Source organism: Trichomonas vaginalis, chromosome V, assembly GCF_026262505.1.
Source record: "Trichomonas vaginalis G3 chromosome V, whole genome shotgun sequence".
Lineage (NCBI taxonomy): Eukaryota > Parabasalia > Trichomonadida > Trichomonadidae > Trichomonas > Trichomonas vaginalis.
The window spans coordinates 1199999-1223928 of record NC_067207.1 but is presented as its reverse complement, the minus strand read 5'-3'; the positions used below and the strand labels follow the sequence as shown (position 1 = coordinate 1223928).

General features: G+C 30.3%; 11 protein-coding genes across 11 annotated transcripts, besides 1 other annotated feature; 4 read left to right on the top strand and 7 right to left on the bottom strand.

Moving 5' to 3' along the window:
• Positions 1-1247: part of a mobile genetic element that runs on past the window's edge.
• On the top strand, positions 591-842 carry TVAGG3_0259720 (uncharacterized protein; the record flags this gene model as incomplete). Its single annotated transcript, XM_001327987.1, has 1 exon — positions 591-842. One exon carries the CDS (start codon positions 591-593, stop codon positions 840-842), a length of 252 nt encoding a protein of 83 aa, XP_001328022.1.
• A 210-nt stretch (positions 1248-1457) lies between the features above and the next one.
• On the bottom strand, positions 1458-2176 carry TVAGG3_0259700 (small Rab GTPase Rab7a; the record flags this gene model as incomplete). Its single annotated transcript, XM_001327988.2, has 1 exon — positions 1565-2176. One exon carries the CDS (start codon positions 2174-2176, stop codon positions 1565-1567), a length of 612 nt encoding a protein of 203 aa, XP_001328023.1.
• Positions 2177-3260: 1084 nt separating this feature from the next.
• On the top strand, positions 3261-3911 carry TVAGG3_0259680 (armadillo (ARM) repeat-containing protein family; the record flags this gene model as incomplete). Its single annotated transcript, XM_001327989.1, has 1 exon — positions 3261-3911. One exon carries the CDS (start codon positions 3261-3263, stop codon positions 3909-3911), a length of 651 nt encoding a protein of 216 aa, XP_001328024.1.
• Positions 3912-4026: 115 nt separating this feature from the next.
• On the bottom strand, positions 4027-4803 carry TVAGG3_0259690 (survival protein SurE family; the record flags this gene model as incomplete). Its single annotated transcript, XM_001327990.1, has 1 exon — positions 4027-4803. One exon carries the CDS (start codon positions 4801-4803, stop codon positions 4027-4029), a length of 777 nt encoding a protein of 258 aa, XP_001328025.1.
• A 416-nt stretch (positions 4804-5219) lies between these two features.
• On the bottom strand, positions 5220-6479 carry TVAGG3_0259670 (uncharacterized protein; the record flags this gene model as incomplete). The annotated part of the gene is made up of 1 exon (XM_001327991.1): positions 5220-6479. The coding sequence occupies one exon, from the start codon at positions 6477-6479 to the stop codon at positions 5220-5222; it is 1260 nt and encodes a 419-aa protein (XP_001328026.1).
• Positions 6480-10511: 4032 nt separating this feature from the next.
• TVAGG3_0259660 (uncharacterized protein) lies at positions 10512-14712 on the bottom strand (the record flags this gene model as incomplete). Its single annotated transcript, XM_001327992.2, has 1 exon — positions 13679-14251. The coding sequence occupies one exon, from the start codon at positions 14249-14251 to the stop codon at positions 13679-13681; it is 573 nt and encodes a 190-aa protein (XP_001328027.1).
• A 2995-nt stretch (positions 14713-17707) lies between these two features.
• Positions 17708-18423, top strand: TVAGG3_0259650 (structural constituent of ribosome; the record flags this gene model as incomplete). Its single annotated transcript, XM_001327993.2, has 1 exon — positions 17719-18333. One exon carries the CDS (start codon positions 17719-17721, stop codon positions 18331-18333), a length of 615 nt encoding a protein of 204 aa, XP_001328028.1.
• Positions 18424-18678: 255 nt separating this feature from the next.
• TVAGG3_0259640 (unfolded protein binding) lies at positions 18679-19199 on the bottom strand (the record flags this gene model as incomplete). The annotated part of the gene is made up of 1 exon (XM_001327994.2): positions 18821-19186. One exon carries the CDS (start codon positions 19184-19186, stop codon positions 18821-18823), a length of 366 nt encoding a protein of 121 aa, XP_001328029.1.
• A 299-nt stretch (positions 19200-19498) lies between these two features.
• TVAGG3_0259630 (DUF4200 domain family) lies at positions 19499-20554 on the bottom strand (the record flags this gene model as incomplete). Its single annotated transcript, XM_001327995.1, has 1 exon — positions 19560-20528. One exon carries the CDS (start codon positions 20526-20528, stop codon positions 19560-19562), a length of 969 nt encoding a protein of 322 aa, XP_001328030.1.
• Positions 20555-22806: 2252 nt separating this feature from the next.
• Positions 22807-23431, top strand: TVAGG3_0259620 (small Rab GTPase RabA1; the record flags this gene model as incomplete). Its single annotated transcript, XM_001327996.2, has 1 exon — positions 22809-23396. The coding sequence occupies one exon, from the start codon at positions 22809-22811 to the stop codon at positions 23394-23396; it is 588 nt and encodes a 195-aa protein (XP_001328031.1).
• A 148-nt stretch (positions 23432-23579) lies between these two features.
• Positions 23580-23918, bottom strand: TVAGG3_0259610 (uncharacterized protein; the record flags this gene model as incomplete). The annotated part of the gene is made up of 1 exon (XM_001327997.1): positions 23580-23918. The coding sequence occupies one exon, from the start codon at positions 23916-23918 to the stop codon at positions 23580-23582; it is 339 nt and encodes a 112-aa protein (XP_001328032.1).
• Between the last annotated feature and the right edge of the window lie 12 nt (positions 23919-23930).

Here is a 23930-nt window from a genome sequence, read left to right as displayed (position 1 = left end):
CACATCAAAATATAAAGCTTGTTTTGGTCTGGGCATCCCAACCCAAAATTCTTTAAAAATTGAATAAAATTGAATACTTGGGGCTGGGATGCCCATCCCAAAACCGAATTGAATTTTTTGAATTAAAGAATATATTTATGTATTTATAATATACATGTGATGTCTATAAAAAATACTAAATTCTAAAAAAAATTCAATTTATTCAAAACGTATACTAAGTGATCACTTCATTAGTAGGATCAGCAATCCTACTAAATGGTGAGAACGCCACTAACTAAAAAAGGAGTCCTTGGAGCTCTTGATCTCTTGTCAGTAGAGTTCATAATGAGGCATGGCATCTACTGATTAGAGATCAGAGCAATCCTACCTTACCTTCAGGAGCTACAAAGCTCCTAATCGTTACGAGAGGGAGTCTTGGAGCTCCTGAAGCTCATCAGCAGAGGCTATTTACCATTTGGGCCTCTTCTGATGAAAGATGCGAAACACGTCTACGAACCAGGAGCTTCAAAGCTTCTAATCCTTACTAAAGGGAGCTTTGGAGCTCCTGAGTCTCCATCAACAGAGTCCCAGATGGTAAATGTCCTTTGCTGATGAAAGATGCGAAACACATCTACGAACCAGGAGCTCCAAAGCTCCTAATCCTTACGAAAGGGAGCTTTGGAGCTCCTGAAACTCCTTTTACTATAAAATATGACAGTTTTCTTCTGAGGTTCTCATCAAATCTAAGACTTCAGAAGAAAGCTGTCCTATCAATGTATACTTACACTCTCATGGACTACAAGTGTACAATTTTAAGGCAGAGATTATCCGAGGCCTCTCATCAAATGAGGGACCTCGGATAATCTCTACCTTAAGTAGTCAAATAACTTTTCTCACTATTTAGGAACAAAAGAACAAGAGTTGGAGTACTTTAAGGCAAGATTCTTCCGAAATCTCTCATCGAATGAGAGACTTCGGAAGGACCTTGCCAAATCCTTGAACGCCAATATCCTTGGAACTGAGCTAGAACCAGGGAGAAGTAGCATACTATAGAGCACGATGGTAATCTCGGAAATACTTATATCGCCCCAAGCACAATATTTAAGAAGTCTAACTCATATATACAAGAAGTCAGGCTGAATAGATATTGTGCATATGGTTTGCAGAACTCTCATGATATTTAAAATTCATGTTATCCCAAAAAAGGTGACACTTTGGGTGTATCGTCCATCCCAGGGATGCAAAAATCACATCACCTTGGATCTATATTTTTAATTGAATTAATTCAAATTTAACTAAATTAAACAATTTTCCTAGTCATTTTTTAAAAAATATTTTCAAATTTGTTTTGGAAAATCTAAATTCGATTATTATTTTATTACATACACAAGGTCCTTAACAATAATATGTATAAAATTGAGCAAAATTACGAGATTTAATTCTGTCAAATTTAATTCAAATTGTCAAAAAATCGATTATTCATAAATATACTTTGAAAGTTTAATTGATATTTTGAAAAGAAGCTCCGGGTAGTACCACAGCAGATTTAAATGAAAAAGAGTGATTAAAAACTTTTAAAAAAAACTTAGCAGCAGCCGCCTTGCTTCTCAGCTGGCTTATTTTCAATATTGACAACTGATTGTGGAAGAACAAAATCTTGGGCTGGGGCCTTTTCGAGAGCCTTTCTGACAATAGCTTCGAAAGCTGTCTGAACGCCTTCTGCTGTCTTAGCAGAAACTTCCTCGAAAATCATATCACCATTCATCTGAGCAAATTCACGAGCGGCAGATGGCTGAACAGCCTTATCTGGGAGATCTGATTTATTGCCGAGAAGAAGGAATGGGAAGTCTGAAGCATTGGAGAGACCGAGCTGGAGAGAGAACTCATTACGCCACTTCTTAATATTTTCGAATGAGGCTGGTTTTGTAACATCGTAAACGAGAATGCAGCAATCGGTACCACGGTAGAATGTTGGGCCAAGGGACTGGAAACGCTCCTGTCCGGCTGTATCCCAAATTTGGAGGGTAACGTAATGACCGTCAACGTCTAATTGTTTAGATGAGAAATCTGAGCCGATTGTTGCCTTGTAAGAACTAGTAAATTCGCGATTAACGAATTGGTTAAGAAGAGATGTTTTGCCAACACTTGCATCTCCAAGAAGAAGGAGTTTAAGCATCTGACGTCCGCGGGAAGCCATGACCAAAAATAATTTATTTGAATTTCGGCGGTTTGTCGAACCGACGGTTTTCATATCATAAGTTAACTTTACATATCGTCCTTCTACGCATAAAAATCGGAAAAATCGGAATAATTAGGATCAATTAATCTAAATAATTCGTTTATTCTGAATTGGGAGAAATTCCTCAAATTACATCTCACATTCTCGTTTCGGATATGTTTGTATTATGCGATATGCTTAAATCCATATATGTGATTATATCGTTGAGAAGAATAGATCAGAATTTTTTTTGAAGTGTTAATATTAGATGGATGACTACAAAGATCAAGGTATAGGAGAGCAAATAACATGTCGGAACGAAAAAGTAAGTCAATCAGAGCAAACTACCTCTAATAATAATCAGGATTTAGAACATTTTGATATCAGCAAATTTATATCATATGATGATGACCAGAAAATACAGTTCTTAAGTTCTTTATTAGATAGATTAGAATCAAATTACCCCATTGTCAATGTTGATAAAGAGATTTTCATTATGATTTCAGATTTAGTATATATAGATCATACGAACATCATAATCTTATCTTTAAAAATACTCAACTACCTGTTTCGATTGCAACCAAACGAAGTAAGCTTAATTTTTGACTCATATTTTTTGAATGCCATTCTAACAATTTTACAGGACTGTCCATATGATTTTGCTGTCAATGCTGCTCTTCAATGCTTGGATACACAACATGAAACTAAGTTATATTATCTTGATTACCTCGAAACTGACGTCCAAAATGTATTTTCACTTCTGCTTCAATGTCTCAACTATTTCACAGGGAAATTTGAAAATAGTGAGTTAAAATATGATATGGTTGTTCATTCGTTTTCAATATTGAGTGAATTATTGAAATCATCAATTTGCCAATTTGAGATTTTTGAGGAGATATTTGCAATATGTCATAGATACATTATGTGTCCTCAATTCATTTCTGAGATTTTGCATTTTTTATCCAATTTTTGCGATATTTACCCTGAAGAATCAAAAATTGTAATAGAAGATAAAGAATTCATCTCTTCTTTGCTTGATATTGATGTTCATGATGAGAAAACAATGATTTATGAGTGTAAATTCACAACTTCAATTGTGAAACTTGATCCAAAGCTTTCAATACAAATCATTCTTTCTAAATTTTTCTCATCATGCCAATTTATCAAAGAATGGTCGGATGATTTAAATATTTTGATATTTCAAGTGTTGAAAACAGCAATTTCTGCATTTTCTAATATCAGATTTGCAAACAAAGATGATTTAGAATCAATTAATCAAAAGATAATTGATGTTTGTTCAAATACTCTAAATGATACAATTTCTGACGTTCAAACGGCAAAATATACAATAAGAGTATCTGCAACAGAATACATGTGCGAGTTGTTAAGATACAATCACCAAGCGGTAATGATCGCAGTTCAACATTGTAATGAATTATTTGATCTTATGCTAGATGTAATTAGTAATGAAAATACAGATCTTGCAGTTTCAGTGTTGAGAGCAATAAGGAAAATTTTGGCAAGCTGTGATTATGAAAGGGATTTATCAAAAATAAAATCGATTTTATCATCAGAAATTGGAGAAAAAATGGATGAATTGATTGATGCATTTCAAGAACAAGATCAAGTCATTGAGCAAGTCAATCTTCTCAAAGAAGATATCGATCAATATTTGGAATTCCTAGAAATAGATGGAATTGAGCTTGAATCATAATGGATTAGATATAACTTGTTTATATTCTAGGTATTAAGCTGAATTTGATGTATTTTTTAAGAAATTGAAATATATTGAGAAATTTTATAGATGTAAACATATCAAACAATAAATGTTAGAAATCAGTATTGAAAGATTCGAGGTTTTTCATCGCTTCGTATGCTGTTACGTCGACTTTGGTTGGTGTAATGCTGACGTAACCATTCTTTAAAGCCCATCGGTCTGTATCTTCGGCATCTGGCTCTAAGTTAAGAAAATCAAAGTGAAGCCAGTAATATTTTGAACCTCTAGGGTGAATTTTTTCAACGTATTCTTTATCCCATATAGATTTGGATTGCCTGCACACCTTTACCCCTTTAAATTCCTTTAAGTCAGGAATATTAACGTTTAAGCAAACGCCTTCAGGTAATCCTTCTTTAAGTACCTTTTCGGACAATTTTCTAACTATTGGGATTGTAGCTGAGAAATCTGCATCCCATGAAAGATTGCAGAGCGAAAATCCAATTGATGGGACGCCTTTCATACAACCTTCAATTGGAATTCCCATTGTTCCTGAGTAATGAACATTAACTGATGAATTATCACCATGGTTGATTCCTCCGAGTATTAAATCAGGCTTTCTAGGGACATATGAATTTAATGCTAATTTAATGCAATCAACAGGTGTTCCACTGCATTTATAAACTGTCAAATCATCTTCTTTACGTACAAGTTGTGCGGTTAATATAGAAGAAGTTGTTATTGAACCTGCATATCCTGATCTTGGTCCATCAGGAGCCATTACAATCAATTCACCCAACGGCTGTACTGCCTCAATAAGAGCAGTAATGCCTTTGGCAGAATATCCATCATCATTTGAGATTAGTATAAGAGGCTTAGAATTCGCATTCATCTTTTATTGGCGTGAAGAGTATAATTTTGGAATCTCCAAAAGTAAATGCTTAATTATTCGTTTTCTGCAACAAGCTTTTTATATATACTACAAATACATGGTTAATGAATTGATTTTCAACTTATGAATCAAAATTTTGAACATTTCATCCTCATTGCACGCGTGGTTGTTCTCAACAACTTCTTGTGACTTGTGAATTGGTATTTCAACTTCATCAGTGGCACTCAAATGTGTTATTTAAAAAATAAAACAATTCATCAAACATGTTTAATATGTTAAATCATTCATAAACTATTTGTTCTTCCATTTAAATATTTAACGAGCTCTTTTTTAATATAGATTTCATTTTAAAAATATTCCATAAAAAATCCAATTAAATTCATTAAAAATAAAAACGGAAAACATACATATTTAGCTTAGATAATTGAAGGTGAAACATGACCTTCATCAGAAATCAATTCTTCATGATGATTCATAATACTGTCAACAGCGGCAAGATAAAAGTTTTCTGCCTCTTTGACAATATTAGAAACCTGCAATCCATGCCATTTCTCGCAGAATTTTGCAATCGAAACTGCATTTACAGGAGGGGAAAGAGAAGTCAAGCCCAAAAACAACGTAATCATGTCATCGAAAGAAAGAACTCCATTTTCGGATCCGAAATAGGTAGCCAATGTTTTCATGACAGTATTTACGTGAACCATAAGATCAATGGGATTTGTCATGTATTCCATTTGCTTAAGTTGAGTACACTGCTTAGACTTAAAGAGACTTATAACAGGAAGTCCTGGGGTGTAGTATGATTTGATATCATCTGATAATTTTAAGCCTTTTGCGGATTGTTTCGAGAATTGGTTGCATCTTTCGAGGAATTTAATATTCTCTTCTTTGTTTTCATTCAAATCTGAATGGATTACGTAAGATTCATCAAATAAAAATCTGATGATCGAAGTATAAACCATAACTTGGTGAACCGGGTTTGTGACACCTAGTCCTTTGTAAATTTCTTTGGAAAATTCGCCAATTGAAATGATTGCATTTTTCGAAGATCCGAAAGAAATGAAATTTGCAAGGGGAGTAACTATAGTTTTTGTGCGATAAAGCCGTATAAACATTGTTATCAAGTGGTCCAATATTGATGGAGGACTGTATGATGTTTCTTCAACAAAATCTTTTGCGCAGTTAATTAAGTCGTGTTTAATTCTGCCAGCGAGTACTTCGGCGTCTGTTTTGAGATCTAATAATGAAATCTGCTTGGAAATCAGATTTTTGTGCATTATTAATTGTTTATATTCTTCTTTTGCTGAATTTGCTTTGTTCGTTTCTTCAATATAGCGATTTGAATCGAATGATATGCATTTATTCTTTTCGATAACTTTGATTAAGAAGTTTTCGATGTCAATCGAGTTCTGTAGTTTTTCTATTTCATAATCATTCTTAACTTTGGATATTTTTTTATAATAAGAGCAGAGGTATGAGAGAACGGGATAATTTTTTGAAAAGATAGGATTGGCTTCTCGGTATTTCTTTTTTTGGAACTTCAATTTTAATTTCTTTTGGTTGTTTTTATGAATTTTGATGGAATTTTTCAGTCTATCGATAGATTCTTTTTGTTTTTCAGGATTTGGCTCTGGTAAGATCGTCATATATCGTTTTAAAGTTGGGCAATTCTTCATTTCAAAATAACTGTCAAATAAAATATGATCAAACGTCATTGATTTTTCTAATCAAAAAATATCAAATATGAGTGTTGCCTGAGAGATTCATATAATTCCAATTTGAATCCGATTTTATCGTAATCATTCAATTTATTCATAAATACAGCCATCAAATTTCAAATTTGTGAACTGTCATTTATAAGATGGAAAGCACGTTTCTAAACTTTATGGAGATTTGCTATTTTACATTATTTTCCCTTTTTATTAAATATCGTTCAAATTAAATATTCATCTTACATTAACAAAGCAAAACTTGGCAAATGGAATATCACAATATTCACGAATACTCACATTTAATAATAAAATGTAATTTCTGAAGAATAAGATTCCGAATACAAAATTATTCTTTTTGTTTTATAATAATAAAACACATAACACATTAGATTACTCGATATTCATGCCTAAAATCAGATACTTCAACAAGCTTTAAGTTTAAGCTTGAAACATTTCATTTGAATATAAATATGTAGTATTTTCTTTCAAACACGAAAAACTATATATTTGACTGAATTATTCATTAGATTTGAAACAGATGTCCGAACCTGATTTGAAATGACTCATAAAACTCATTTAAATTCACAATTTTGTACTTTTTATCAAAATTTGCTCAATAAAGTCTTTGAAAATATCATTCACTCCATAAGAAGAACAAAATACCGCATCCTAAAAAACATCAAATAATCCTTCCACTGAAGATTATTATGATCTTCAAAATGACAAGTAGATAATACATCATAAAATAATGGTTTCAAACAAGGAAAACTAATCAAATAGTAGGAAAGAATAAAAGAACATTATGTATAATAGTTGGATGTGTTTGATTTGATTTAATTGATATGACAGCACTCGTTGTGATATAAGAAATAAGAAGAAATGCAAACAATAAGAGTTAAGGAATCCATCTCTTGTTAAGATCATTTAAATTTAATCTTGCTAGAATAAGATCAAATCTTCATGTTCAAAGACAATCAAAATGTGTAAAAAATATCGAAAGCTTTGATTGTGCAATTTATTTTTATAATTAGAATTCTGATTGCAAATTTAAAGCACTGTTGATCAAATTTTATAAGGCGACTGATTACGAAAGAGTGGAGTCTAATCTTAGAGGATGCGATTTTTAAATCCATATATTCCTTTATAAATTTATTGTTGGAAATTATGGGAGAACGAAATATATGATTTTTGGTCGGTTATCAAGATATCGAACGTTCTGTTTGATTTTTTTGATAAAAAATGAATCATCATTGTCTTTATCTTCTTTTTTAGCATTATTAACGAATTCAACTATAAAATGCTTGCAGTCTGCATATGAAATAATATTTGTAAATTCAACCAAGTTATATGTTGTTTGATAGTTATCTGTGTATGAATTATTAACAACAACTGAATTTCCTCGATTGTAAATGACATATTTAACTTCATTTCTTGCAATGCAGCATCCAAACATATAAAGATTTGTATTTTTATATGCAACTTTAGACGTAAAATTTTGAGTCTAAACGTCTTTTAAACCATCAAGTATAAATTATAGAAAAAGATACTTTATATATAGTTAAAATAAAAATGATTAGAAAATAGCGTTTTTGATCAAAATTTCAAATTTTTATTTCCGAATATCTCTATTTGTGTCTAATTAGAGACATTTCTATAATTTTAGTGCGCAGCATATGCAATTCCTCTTTGGTTATTGCATTAATTTCTCAAAAAGAAAAAAGTCTTCAATAATTTTTTCAACAATACAGTACTAAAGCTAAGAACTTCTAAACACATGAAAAGTTATATCATTCTCGTTAATATGTAGATTATCAATGAAAAGAATATTGTGAAATTTGAATATTTTTTAAAATAGAATGTAGAAATACTTATCAATGCTTAAAATAGAGATATGTGAGAGCTAGATCCGTATTTATTTACGTTTTCGTGCATATTTTGAATATCAAATTAAATTAATTTTGAAGATTTTAGCATCTAAAAGTATTTAATGCCCCTATACAAGCAAGGTAATTCTTACATGTCTTAGTAAGTCCAAACTTAATGTTTTATGATATGGGCCTGACCTCTCCATATGGTGACGATAGAAATTGAATAGGGTACCTAAATAAAAAAAAGGAGGAGAGAGGGTCAAAGTTGCTATTTGTCACTTTTCCACAAGAATATAATGGGGAAAAAGTTATCATATAGTTGATCTCATTCACTGAGGTGAGAGATGCATGTAGTGTAATGTTATAAACAGTGGGATTGCTGCTCTAAGTCCTAGGTTCGAGACACATTGGCTTCATTTTTCTCTTTTTTATTGACGTAAACTATTCAATTTTTGTGTTCTCCATTCAAATTTCAGAATTTTTTTGCAGATTTCACGCTACATTCGAAGTTACCTTTTGTAACAACCACCACTGCCTACGAAAGACGAAAGTGTGTCACGATTTCACCCGGAAATCCGACGGTTGTTTAAGAGTAAGCACTTTTGGCACCTACTCAAAAAAGGAGTTTAAAAATTGAAAAAAGTCAAGGAAAATGATAGAATAAATATGCACATTTTATAGGCAGTTCGAATGATCATCCAAACAAAATATTTTCAAATAATTATTGGATATCAAATAATTAGAAGAATTTTCATTTTTTAAAATAATATTATATTCTTTATTTTTATGCAGTAATTAATATGGTTTCAATGATAATTATCATTATTTCTTGACTTTTGAGTCTGATAATCTCATTGTCAGATTACTATTCAAATTAAATTTATCGGCGTGAATCGTTATACAGAATTTTAATAGCAAGCTTGTCTATCTATAAATCGGTATAACATATATAGCAATTTTATAATATAAAATTATAGAACTATTTGAATTATAAATTCTAGCCCTTAAATGATTACTTTTCATGTAAAATTGAAATTACCCTCTATTTCCAGGAATTACCGTTTAAGGTTATTTTTGCATCAAAAAAATTCAATTTTAGCATGATTGAAGTATTATTTTTAAAAAATAACAATAAAATATTAATTTATACAACAGTGTTATATATCCCTTACATTTTTGTGGCAAATGGAGAGGGTAACGGCGTCGAAATTGCATAATTTCAAATCTCCTTATCTCAACGAATACAAGAGGGATGGGACTGAAATTAGGGTATTTTAATAGGTATGAGGTATCAAACATTTTCACTGATGAAAAATTGAAAAAGCTGATTTCAGCTTTCTAATCATACCTTATATATGAGGTATCATATCAAAATACTGATATGTTATTACTTATGGGGCCACCTGAATGTTCTCACAATTTGTTTGTATAGATATAAAAATAATTATATTAAATTTAAATTAAGTCTTTTATTCCTAAAATGAATACTTTTTGACATTTGAGAACTTTAATATTATGAAGTGAATAATCTCAATTGTAGAAATGATAAGGATAAGAAATTGATTACTAAAACAATAGTATTTCAAAGTCTTATGATGTTTAATGTATTTACATAGATATGGATAAACGAAAAATATATTTTAATCAGAATAAATTGAAAAATCTATTTCAATCTTTTGCAAGGAAAAGGCAAATGCACATGCATTTACTAAAAGAATGGAGTATTAATGATATAATCAACAAATCCTGCATTTATTTTGATAAATATTCATTTTTTAAAATTTTGACGAGTTCGAGGTCTTGTTTCTGTTAGAATTCGTGAAAAATGAATATTTTCAAAATTTGATAAATGATATAGTATCATCATCCAAATAGAATGCATCTATTATACTTTTTATTGATTTATTTCTATTTTATTGGGATAATCAGATTTTCCTTTGAGTGTGAATGATATACTTTTGTCACAGCACCAAATCATATAAAATGTGCTGAATTTGTTTCCGCTATTTATTTTCAATCTAATCTATTCTAATAGTAGTTTTCGTGCGTTCGAAGTTTCAACAAAAAAGTCTATGAATACTCAAAATAATTGATTTTTATATCATTAAATACTATTTTTAGTGGAGAACAAAGCATATTTTAACGTCAGCCAGGAATTACCGTTTTACCAAAATTTTTGTTTTTGAGCAAAAAATTTATCATAAAAACACTCTTTATATCATAAAAATGCTATATTATAAAAATCAAAAATTTCAACTTGCAATCAAATCATATTAAATCTCATATCTCATATTTCCATACAAAGTACAAAATCATAAAATTCAACATCTTTTCCATCATATCCTCTTTTAAAAAGCTTTGAAAATGTCTATATATGTCGAGATATAGAAGCTTTTTTAGAAGGTGGAAAAAAAGTGACGGTAATTCCTGGAAATAGAGGGTATTAAAACAACTGCATGTTCTTATAAACTTGTAATCATATTTTTCGCGTCTGTTTCTCAAAATTCGAGGGAATTGAAAGATTTACACAAATATAATCATTAATTACAAATAGAGTATTTCATTTTTGAATGAGTAGTAAAAATTAATCTAATGAGAATGAAAGGAACAAAGATTGAGGTTTGAATTGTGAGTTTTAAGTATCGATCAAAGCCGCAAAAATTCTTAATTGTAACTCTTGACTTTATCTCAAAATTACTGTCAGTGTCATCAATAAAAACTTCTGAATTTGAATTTCAGAAGAAAACTTCTGTATGGTATCGTATTTCCAGGTGATACAAATATATTGAATTTGCCTGTTGTTTCGCTGAACGCATACTTTAATTGAACTTCCTGTTCAATGGCAGCAAAATTTTAAGCAAATAATGATGAATTCAAACTAGAGAGTAAAAATTAATCAGTTGAAATAATAGAAAATTAACGAAAAATTTGAATGCTTGATTTTTAATTTTACAATTAAAAATTCACCAGCAAAATAAAGTGCTGTTAGACAGATTAAATAAGGCAACTGGCAAGGGAGTGAGATGGTCAAGCATAAAGTACAAAACAAAGCGAATTTTCAACATGTTTGGATATTCTTTTGAATTTTAGGAATTTCGAAATATAATTTAAATCAATGCGATCTTGGAAATTATTTTAGAACGAAATATATGATTTTTGGTCGGTTATCAAGATATCGAACGTTCTGTTTGACTTTTTTGATAAAAAATGAATCATCATCGTCATTATCTTCTTTGTTCGCATTATTGATGATATTTACTGTATAATATTTGCATTCTGAACTTAAAATAGTGTTTGTAAATTCAACTGGGTTTAATGTTTGATAGCTATCTAGGTATGAATTATTAACATTTATATTGTTTTTCATAAAAATGGTTATTTATTAATAAGTCCGTTGATAAATTTTTCTTTTGTAACATCATCAACTAAAACATTGCACAAAATATAATACCAAATCATATATTTTGTTTTACATCTGCTATATCATGTAAGTCATAATCATAAAATTCACGCATTCCCCATGAATACAAATGGTCAGATTACGAACAATATTAGTTGATGAAATACAAATTGTTCCTGAATTAGAAAGTTCGACTTCTTCAAAATCGCGTGTAATATTGTAGAAAACTGACCACCCGTCTGGTGAACAGATACGTTCAACAATAAGAATAGTGTCAATATCGTTTACGATATTAATATGTGAAATAATAAAAACATTTTTGCATTCGAATTTAAAATTAGGAACAAAAAATGTGGAATTAAGTGAGATGCCTTTGAAGATTGTATAATTCTTATGAACAATGCGCTCTTCAGTGATTTTGCCTTCAAGAAAATATAAATTGATTTGGCATTCTGATGAATGATAATATTCATCAATACTGATGAATTCTGATGAATTACAAAAACGAATATATGGAATAGAGATAGATTTCAATGTAATAAAATCAAATTTAGATATAAATAATTGACCTTGGTTGCAAATATGTGTGATTTCATATATTTCTGGACCTTGAAGATAACAAATACAATGAAAGACTTCTAAAAAGTGGATCTTTGTTCGAACTGTTGATGAAATGATATTATTTATTCCTGAATTGAATTTAACTCGTCTGATATCAACTATACAAGATATTGAACTGTTGAAATGAATTTCTGATGAGTTTTCGATGAAGATCGTATTAAAATGATACTCATATTCTTTCTTCATGAATAAATTAAGTTTTGAGTTTCGATGACAGTATATATTTGGGATTAAACAATTAGAGTATAAATAAAAACTACAAATATCATCTTTGATGACACCAAAATATATTGATCTTGATATTCTTAATTGTGACTCCTGATTTTATCTCAAAATTACTGTCGATATCATCAATGAAAATTTCAATATATTTGTAGTAGCTGGAAACAAATTACCATACAGAATAATAAGGAAACTGGAAATGGAGTAGGATGGTCAAGAATCAAGTATCGAATAAAGCGAATTTTCAAAATGTTTTGATCTATTTTGAATTCTATGAAATTAAAAATAGAATTTATATCAATGCTGTGTTGGAAATTATTTTAGAACGAAATATATGATTTTTGGTCGGTTATCAAGATATCGAACGTTCTGTTTGACTTTTTTGATAAAAAATGAATCATCATCGTCATTATCTTCTTTGTTTGCATTATTGATGAATTCAAATGTATAATATTTGCATTCTGAACTTGAAATAGTGTTTGTAAATTCAACTGGGTTTAATGTTTGATAGCTATCTGTGTATGAATTATTAACAACAACTGAACGTCCATTATTATAGATGACATATTTAACTTCATTTCTTGCAATGCAACATCCAAACATATAAAGATCTGTATTTTTATATGCAACTATTAAATTTCCTTCATTGGAATCTTTGTTTTCAATATGATTGCATGATAATACTGAGATTTGTTTATTAGGTAAAGCATAGTGATAATTTAGTGCAAAGATGCTACTTACTGATTGATTATTCAATCAAATTTGGATGAAGGAATCTGAGGCTGCATAACTCATAGCAAATCCAGCAATATCTTTTGGAACTCTGTTTGATGTGATATTGCATAAATTAATAATTTGCTTGCCATTACACATGTACATGAGAAGTCGACAGAGATCTCAATTTTCTTCTCAAACGGCGGTTTTTTAAAAACGCACAATTTGTCATCGACCTTATAACATCAATATAGTAATTTTATGAAATTCATATATATAAATATTTGAACTGGAAAGCGAGTTTTGAAATAGAATTTGTATCAATATGATTTTGAAAATCATTTTAGAACGAAATATATGATTTTTGGTCGGTTATCAAGATATCGAACGTTCTGTTTGACTTTTTTGATAAAAAATGAATCATCATCGTCATTATCTTCTTTGTTCGCATTATTGATGATATTTACTGTATAATATTTGCATTCTGAGTTCGAAATTGTGTTTGTAAATTCAACTGATTGTCCTAATGTTTGATTGTTATCTGTGTATGAATTATTAACAACAACTGAACCTCCTCCATTGTAAATGACATATTTAACTTCATTCCTCACAATGCAGCATCCAAACATATAAAGTTTTGGCCATGCACAGATTAAATTTCCTTCACCACTGGAATCTCCGTTTTCAATATAATTGCATGATAATACTGAGATTTGTTCATTAGATAATGAAAAGTGATAATTTAGTGCAAAACCGTTACTTTCTGACTGATTATTTGATCTAATTGTAGTGAATTGAATGAAGGAATCTGATGTTACCCATTCCATGCCATAACCTGCAATATCTTCTGCAACTCTGTTTGATGTGATATTGCATAAGTTAAATATTTGTTTACCATAAATCATTTGCATGAGAAGTCGACATCCTTGATCTAATGAACCACAATCAAAAATTGTAGATTCGTTAATTTCATTTTTATAATTTTCAAAATTTGAAACTATTACATAAAAAGAAGGACAATCATATGTATTTTTCGATTTAATAAATGAATTTTGTTTCTGAACAAACTGTCCTTTATCGTTGTAATATAGAGATCCTCCAGTTTGGGAGCCGGAACTACAATTTTCAAATAGTGATCTTTCGACTAAGCTTTTAGTTGAATCGGTAGATGTAATAAATCGAACAGCACCATAGCTGCTTAGGTCTTTGAATTTGGATAAAAATACAAAGTAACTCTTGTCGTCACTGGTATTAATAAAGTCGTGATGGTTTGGATATTGTATATCGTAATTAGAATCGATGAATATTTCTTCCCAGCTACCATCATGATGGAATCTTAACTTTTAAAACTTCAAAATTAAATGTGAATCTTTCCATAAAAATGTCACTTTTTTTAAAAAAATAATCTTTTTTTTCTTGATCCTATTCTATATTGTTAAGTATTCAAATTTCCTTCATCAATTGGACAAACATATGGCAATTGTTTGATAAAAATGACTAAAATGGTATTTTGAATCTATAATTAATTAACTATACAATTTTTGAATGGTATCCAATAAAAATGCTTAATGTGATAGAAAAAGTGCAAGCATCATGATAATATATTATTGATCAGTTTATCAATAAGAGATTATTATATCTTTCAACTGCTTATATCAGAATATTGATATAACATTAATTGAAAATCTTTCTATTTAATATTTCATCGCATATTTAAAACAATTAATATATTAATATACGATAGAAGTCATAAAATCATATTTAAAACAAAAAGAAAATAAATGTTTTGTATTCTATTGAAATGACAATATATAGAATTTCTTATATATAAGACGTTATTTCTTTTTCTAATGAGATATGTCAGAAAGTGTCAAAAAGTATCAAAAACGATAAATAACATTTACATTATTGTTGTTTTGGATTTGATTGATTTCGATTGAATGATCAGGATCTAAAATTAAAATGGAAGAATCAGAAACAGAACTACAACTGAAATTAAAAATTGAAATTGTTTCATCAATGCGAATGCGAAGTTTTCGATCAACAATAAAATTATAAATGCAAATGTCTGAATTTGTTTCACTACCAATAATAAAAATATTGTCAAAGTTGGGTTGTATACTGAATGGAACAAAGTATGAATCGGTTTGAATAGTGAGTTTCTGGTATCGGTCAAAACCACAAATATCAACAAGATTCGAAGATTTAAATTCTTTTATGTTGATAATGATGAATGTTTCAATTGATCGCAATTTCAGTTTGAATTTTCGTTGTTGAATTAATTTGATCATTTTAAAAAATTGAAAATCTGAGACTGATGGAATGATTGTCAATTGACCTGAGTTAAAAACAGAATCATTATTATATTCAATGTCATGATATTCATCAAGAAAGATATTACCTTGAAAAACTCGAATGTGATTCAATGATGAAAAAATGTCGCTGTTCACTGTAGAACATAGACCTTCATTACCATTGATGTTAACATTGGAATTAGAAAGAGAAATGTGATCAAAATAAATCGGATAGATTTTGTCATATGGAACAATGTTTGCATTGATGTTATGGAAATAAAGAAATGTACAATTGTTTTTCATAAAAATGGTCAAATTACGAACAATATTAGTTGATGAAATACAAATTGTTCCTGAATTAGAAAGTTCGACTTCTTCAAAATCGCGTGTAATATTGTAGAAAACTGACCACCCGTCTGGTGAACAGATACGTTCAACAATAAGAATAGTGTCAATATCGTTTACGATATTAATATGTGAAATAATAAAAACATTTTTGCATTCGAATTTAAAATTAGGAACAAAAAATGTGGAATTAAGTGAGATGCCTTTGAAGATTGTATAATTCTTATGAACAATGCGCTCTTCAGTGATTTTGCCTTCAAGAAAATACAAGTTGATTTGACATTCTGATGAATGATAATATTCATCAATACTGATGAATTCTGATGAATTACAAAAACGAATATATGGAATAGAGATAGATTTCAATGTAATAAAATCAAATTTAGATATAAATAATTGACCTTGGTTGCAAATATGTGTGATTTCATATATTTCTGGACCTTGAAGATAACAAATACAATGAAAGACTTCTAAAAAGTGGATCTTTGTTCGAACTGTTGATGAAATGATATTATTTATTCCTGAATTGAATTTAACTCGTCTGATATCAACTATACAAGATATTGAACTGTTGAAATGAATTTCTGATGAGTTTTCGATGAAGATCGTATTAAAATGATACTCATATTCTTTCTTCATGAATAAACTAAGTTTTGAGTTTCGATGACAGTATATATTTGGGATTAAACAATTAGAGTATAAATAAAAATTACAAATATCATCTTTGATGACACCAAAATATAATCTTGAAAAGTTAGAATGAAAATTGATCAATGATCGAATGTGTATGTTTGTGTTGCTGCCACCAAATAAATTCATAGTGATAAATGATGTGGGATCAATATAAAGTTTAATGTTAGAATGTTGGATGCTACAAATAACATTAGATCGAAAATAATAAGGAACATCGTCGAGATGATGATCAATTATATAAATTGATGATCTGTATTTGACTTCTGTGGAATGTTTGTCGAACTTGATTTTTGTTTGATTCAATGGATTATAAAATGAAATTGTAAAGTTGTTAATTTGTAATGGTTTGATGTTACATGTGTTGTTGATAAATGGAGAGCCGTATAATGTTAAATTTCGACAAAAAATTGTTGAAATGTTTTGCGGTGATTCATAATCTGTCATTAAATGATTAACATTTATGTTGATATGTATATTATATCGATTCAAAATGATAGTGTTTTGTATCATAAGATAATCAAAATTAAATGTTTGATAAGAGATGTTTTGATTGAATATTAACTTGATATTCTTAATTGTAACTCTTGATTTTATCTCAAAATTACTGTCGATGTCTTCAATGAAAATTTCTGAATTTGAATTTCCAAAGAAAACGTATCTGATACCTTTAAGTGAGGACATGTTTATTCTGTATGGTAACTTATTTCCAGGCGCTACAAATATATTGAATTTGCCTGTTGTATCGCTGAATGCAATTTTTAATTGAACTTCGTGTTCAATTGCAGCAAAATTAGTAGGACAGGATTCATTACTATCGTATTTTAAGCAAATATTTGTAACTTTGCTCTCTACAAGTATGGAAAAAAGAAAAATGTTAATGCTCAAGGATCAACTTCTTTATTTCTGGACAAAATAAAACTGAAAATAAATATAGTTAGTTATGTATATTTTATTTGTACAATAATAAACCAATAATGCCTTTTGATTTGCCACTTTTCCACTTTTTGAAGAAAAACTTATCGTCTTGGTCGAGCCAATATTTATTAATGGGTGCTTTCACATACCTCCGTGAGCTCTACACCAAGAAGCAATCCGAAGTTATGCGCTTCATTCTCCGCCTTCGCTGCTGGGAATACCGCCAACTCCCAGCGCTTGTCCGCCTTACACATCCATCCCGCCCAGATAAGGCCCGCCGCATGGGATACAAGGCCAAGCAGGGTATGGTTGTCTACCGTATCCGTGTACGCAAGGGCTCCCGCAGGCGTGTTGCTTCTAAGAACCGCCAGTATGGTAAGCCACGTACACACCATATCTACAAATTAACTCCATCCCTTAACCTTCAGGCTATCGCTGAACAGAAGGCTGGTAAGCAACTTCCATCACTCCGCCTCCTTAACTCCTACTGGGTTAACCAAGATGGCGCATTCAAGTACTTCGAGTGCATCTTTGTCGATCCAGTCCACCCAGCTATCCAGCACGATGCTAAGCTTAACTGGATCTGTGACTCCGTCCACACACGCCGTGAAGCTCGTGGCCTCACAGCTGCTGGCCGCAAGCACCGTGGTCTCAAAGGTGTCGGCCATGGCTTCCGCCATCTCCGCCCATCACGCTATGCTGACTGGAAGGTTCGCAACGTCTTCAAACTCCGCCGCTGGCGTTAAAAGCTAAATAATGGGCCATAGAAAGACCCATAAGCTTTATTTCATACTTTTCGAACTAAAATTCGAAATATAATTTGGATGATAGCTTAATAATTAACTAATTTTTTTAATTTTTTGACTGATTTTGGAATGTGATATCATATTATTTGGAATTATTTGATTCTCATTTCATAAAATAGTTGTTTATAAGTAAAATTGCAAAGTTTATGGATATTTGTCCAGTGAATTTGATTTTTTATAGAAGATATCGAAAAATATCAGATCATATTTACCTGACCACATAAAAATTCTCAGCAATTTAAACGATTTATCCTATGTCATGCCTTAGACCAAAGAATTACCCACAATTTCAAAAGATATTTTGGTAAAAAAAGAAAAAAATGGTTTAAATTTGTTGATGTTTGGGAGTAACATTTAGTAATCTTGATATATAATATGATTAGTATGATATCAATGTATTATATCAATGTATATAATATTAATATATTTATTCTTCAAGACCGATATTTTCCTTACCGAATTTGCTGTAAAGAACAGTACGAAGTTCTTTCATTTCCTTATCGCGAACATCGATTTCATTCTGAACGTAATCAATCCTTTGTTGAAGTTCGGCAAGATCAGCGTCAAGCTGTTCTGTTGCATCGTCGCAAGAGAGTGTAATGAAGGCTGTTCCAATCTTGTAAGGAACATCATCTGGCATCTCTAATTCAAGATCTTCTTTGGCTGTTTCGTATTTTGTCTTTTTGTCGTTCAAAGCTTCAAGCTCGATCTTATAAGCAGCTACTTGGGAGTTTAAATTTCCGAATTTATTGATTCTCTGTTGATCTTCTAATGAGACTTCTAATTGAGCCATTTTTCGAAAGAATTGATAAACTGAAGTCCCAACCGTCACTTTTTCTTCTTGCTACTTTAGAAAATCGCTGTTTTTATTTGTTAATAATGATATATAGCTTATTTAAATTATTTTTCATAGTGAAGCGTGATGCCATTTGTCATAATACAATTTCAATTCAATACGAATTGAGTCTTTGAGAGTTAAATATGTGTTCGTTTGCATACTGTTCTGTATGAAATGTTGATACAAAAGTTCTCATCATTATATTAATGAATAGATATTTCAAAAAAGATATCTTATTGGTAGGAGAAGCTAAAACATAGAATATATCAAAGCTTATATACACAACATTATTTATAAGTAACAGAACAACAATAAAAAAAGATAAAATTTAATGACCTTCTTTCTTCCATTCATCAATTACGATTTGAAGGTCTGTAAACCTATTTTGAATATACTGCAACTTCAGATCTTCCATTGAAACGCCTTCTTTCGGCTTAACAGTTTCATTATGGCCGATAGCTTTTTCTACAGCGCGTTGATAGATAGCATTGATTGATGTCTTAATCATTGCTAACTCTACATTCTTTTCTTCAACTCTTTGAACTTGTTTAATTGCTTTTGCCTTTTCATATTCATTATTTTTCTTAACTTGTTCAATATTCATAATTCCATCATTGTATTTCATTGTGGCATCAATAAGAAGATTCTTTTCATGAAGTAATTGTTTCTCAGCTTCTCTTTCTTTTATACCCATCTGTGCAAGCAATTGTTGATAAGTTTCTAAGTATTCTGCACGAGTAACTGAAAGAACTGAATATCTGTTAAGAATGGCTTCGATATTATCAAATGTAAAAATACTTTTTGTAACTACATTTTGCAAATAATCTGCACAAGGTTGTAATTTTTGAAGTTCGGCAACAAGTTTTTCGTTTTGAAGTTTAAGTTCTTTTTCTTTAATTGTTAATTGCTCTAACTCAGATTCCATCTTTGCAATTTGTTGGTTCTCTGATTTTTCACGCTCCTTGCATTTCTTAAGTTCGGCTGTATGAACTACTGTAAACATATCAAGTTGTCTTTTTTGATCAGCAAGCTTTTCCTTCTTGACTTCGATCTCTTTCTTTTTAACTTGAAGATTTGTTTTCCAAGTTTCGAATTTTAACCTTGCTTCTTCAAGTTCTTTATCAATCTGTTCCATTTCAGCATTCTTATCGACTAATTCTGGACTAAGGCCGGGTAATCCGATTCTTGTATCGCCTTTTTGCCCAAACTTCTCAAGGTACTTGATTTCAAATGTTGTTGGGACTCTATTTTGCCTGGTTAAGAAAATATTATCTGCAGAGATATCCTCTTCAGTCATGATTTTGATTTTTGAGAAACACGTTACAAAAGAAAATTTTAGACAATTCTGTCGACACTTCACGCCGATAGAATTAAAACAGTATTGATGACAACACCCACACCTTTTATATTATGAATCTACAGCAAATTATTACCCTATATTTATATTTTTTATGACTTAATTTTGATAGTTTTCGTTCAGAATTTTTAATCATATTTTAATAATAATCTTTGATAAACATGTTGCGGATAATTGAATTTTAAAGGGAAAAAATAATCAAATATGATGTGAATTTAAAATTTTGAAAATAATTTTCTATGAAGTTTTCCTCATTTTTAGGATTTGGAAAAAAATTTGGAGAATTTAGAAAAATTAAAATGTGTAAAAATATATCAATTTTAATATACTAACTATTTCACTATGGATCATATAATTTTAAAAGTTTATTGGATTTATTGAATCATGTTTTAGTATTTTTGAGCAACTCAGATATGTAATCCATCCTATTTACTTTCACATATTCCATTAATGACTATATAAATCCATTAAAATTACGGAAAAAAGTAATAACATGTTAATTTTTTTTATTTAAGACAACAAACATAATTTAAATATGTAAAATATAATTATAATAACAATTCGAACTATATAACTTCTATGTTGGGTCGACATGAACTCGTAGTTTTGCAATAAGTGTGGAAATAAGTTAGCTTATTTCAAGAGCAACGTTAAAACGCTTGTTGCTCATATAGGTTAAACGCATGAACCGTAAATATGAACTCGTCTGTGAAAAAGCAATCATATGTTTTGTCGGAGAATTTTTCGGGCAACTATTGAATCTAATAGATGAATAAGATAATGATATGCCAATATACACGGATTGAACTTGGAATTTACTGCAAATATCGTTTAACGTAAAATAAAATTTGATTTTGAAATTTTGAAGCTAACATTCGTGTAATGATTTGAAAATTGATGTCGATCGAAATAGAATACGATGGAATAGATCTTTTCAGATCTATACGGTGTTAATAAGCTCGCGATTTTTATACTTTTTATTGAACCATAGCATGAAAGGTCTTAAGCATAGAAGAGGTAACCAGAATGCAACACATATGAATATGACACAGATTATACATGCTATAACTGTTAAAAATGCTGCAATTTCCATCTTAAAAAATTGAATTCAATGATGTAAAGCTTACAAAAATTGATTGTAAAACAAATTGTCATTTCGATTTTCATTTCCGCATTTTTATATGTTTTGGTATGACAACAATCTTATTTCATCGTTAACGAAGCATTTTTAGACAATTTTCAAATTTCAAATCGTAAAACTACCAATTTAGTTTATATTAGGTATTAAAAACAATAGTACAACAAATAGTTAGTAATAATCCTACGTTATTTCCAGAAACACCGTTGTGTTGCTAAATTTATCAAATTGCTATCGGCACTCCTGAAAAAGCTTCACATAAACTTACTCAAAGTGCACTTATAATGCCCCATATATTTTTTTGTTTGTAAAGAAAAATGGCCAATAATAGGATAAAAGTTAAACTATATTCAATATCATTGAGTGAGATAGCAAAACCCAAAACACATGCTTCATATGCCATAAAATAACATTGTAAATCATTTGATCTCGCAAAAAAATGCACTATCTCTAATCAAAGCATCACATTTAGTTATTTTGGATAAAAAATAATTTAAACTAGCAAAGAACAAGTCAGGTTCAGCTTTTTTCAATATTTGTCCTTAGATATGTTTTCATTATCCTTTAATAACATAAATTGAAGCACAGAATTGTTATTATTGATAATTAATTCCCATATAAAACTATTTAATTGACATTGAAACTTTGTTTCTCTGGAAAAATAAGGACAGTCCAAATTAATTCAGTTAACTAAACTCATTAGAGTTTTTAAGTAGTTTATTGGAATTGGTATGAGCTATAGGACAATGCGAACAAATAAAGGTGGCGATTTTATTCATTGAATAAATTGAAAATTTTCTTTCTATAATCAAGAGTTTACATAATGAGCGAATAGCATATGCGGTAAATATGATTGGATAAATCAATATCCCATTACTTCAATTGCACAAACCGATCAGATGCGATGAAAATCCGATTCTTTTTGGGCTGGAGAAATAAACTTTTTTTATGAAATTGTGTAAAGTCCAATTTCGGAATTGATATGTTAAATGTACTTTTTATCAAATGGTTTATCTTTATAATGAGATAAAAACTGTGAACTCCACAAATTTTACAAAAATGACGATAGCGCTAATTTTTATATGGAATCATCCAGCACATTCAAGTTTATCATCATCGGATCTTCAGGCGTCGGAAAAACAGCTCTTCTTCGCCGCCTTGTAGAAAATAAATTCGTCCATGACCAACAATCAACAATCGGTGTCGAATTCGATTCAACATCTATCGAGGTCGATGACCAAGTCGTTAAGCTTCAAATTTGGGATACCGCCGGCCAGGAAAGATTCCGTTCTATTGCAAAGGCTTATTTCAGAAATGCTGTCGGTGTTGTTTTAGTTTTCGATGTTACAGAGAGAAGAACATTCGATGATGTCAATATGTGGCTCAACGATGTTCACTCACTTTGCGACCCATCAGCTCGCGTTATCCTTGTTGGCAATAAGACAGATCTCGCCGATTCTAGAGTAATACCAGTTTCGGAGGCAGAAGCTTACGCTAACCATCGCAAACTTGCTTATATAGAGACATCAGCTCGCGCTGGCGATAATGTTAAAGCGGTTTTCACTAAACTCGCTACCGAGGTCTACCGTAGCTCTGCCAAGGATCCTTCTGTTAATCCTAAGAGTATCACTGCAACCGGCTCAACAACAGAAAAATCCGGCTGCTGCTAAATTATTTAATTTCTATCATAAACTTAAAGAATTTATTTTTAAAGAACAACTCGAAAATTTATCATATTAGTAGTATGTTATTGCCTGATTTTAGTAGTTTGGAGATAGAGTTAATATTTAAAAATAAATAAATAAATAAAAAATTTCATAATTTTTTTTGGTAAAGCAAAAAAATACATTAATTTAATCGAAATATGGGATCATTCCCCATGAGAAGCCAGGAATTCTTCTCCAGCATCCAATTGTGCAAATTGTCATATAAAGTCCTGGAATCCATGTTAATAAGCAAACACCGATAAGAGAGAGTACATTCTTGAATGGAAGTGGGTTAATGATTTCGAGGTAAGATAAAATTGGTAACATAATTGCAACAAGTCCAAATAAATCTAAAGCAATAATTTCCCACATGCTTTTTCTGTGGGTTTCTGGTATTGGATCACCAGCATCCCACCATTTCTTCGCTCTGTGAATTGCAGAAAGTGGGAATGAATAGCGGAAGTTCCTAGCTTTTCCTTTTTCCATATTACAAAAAGT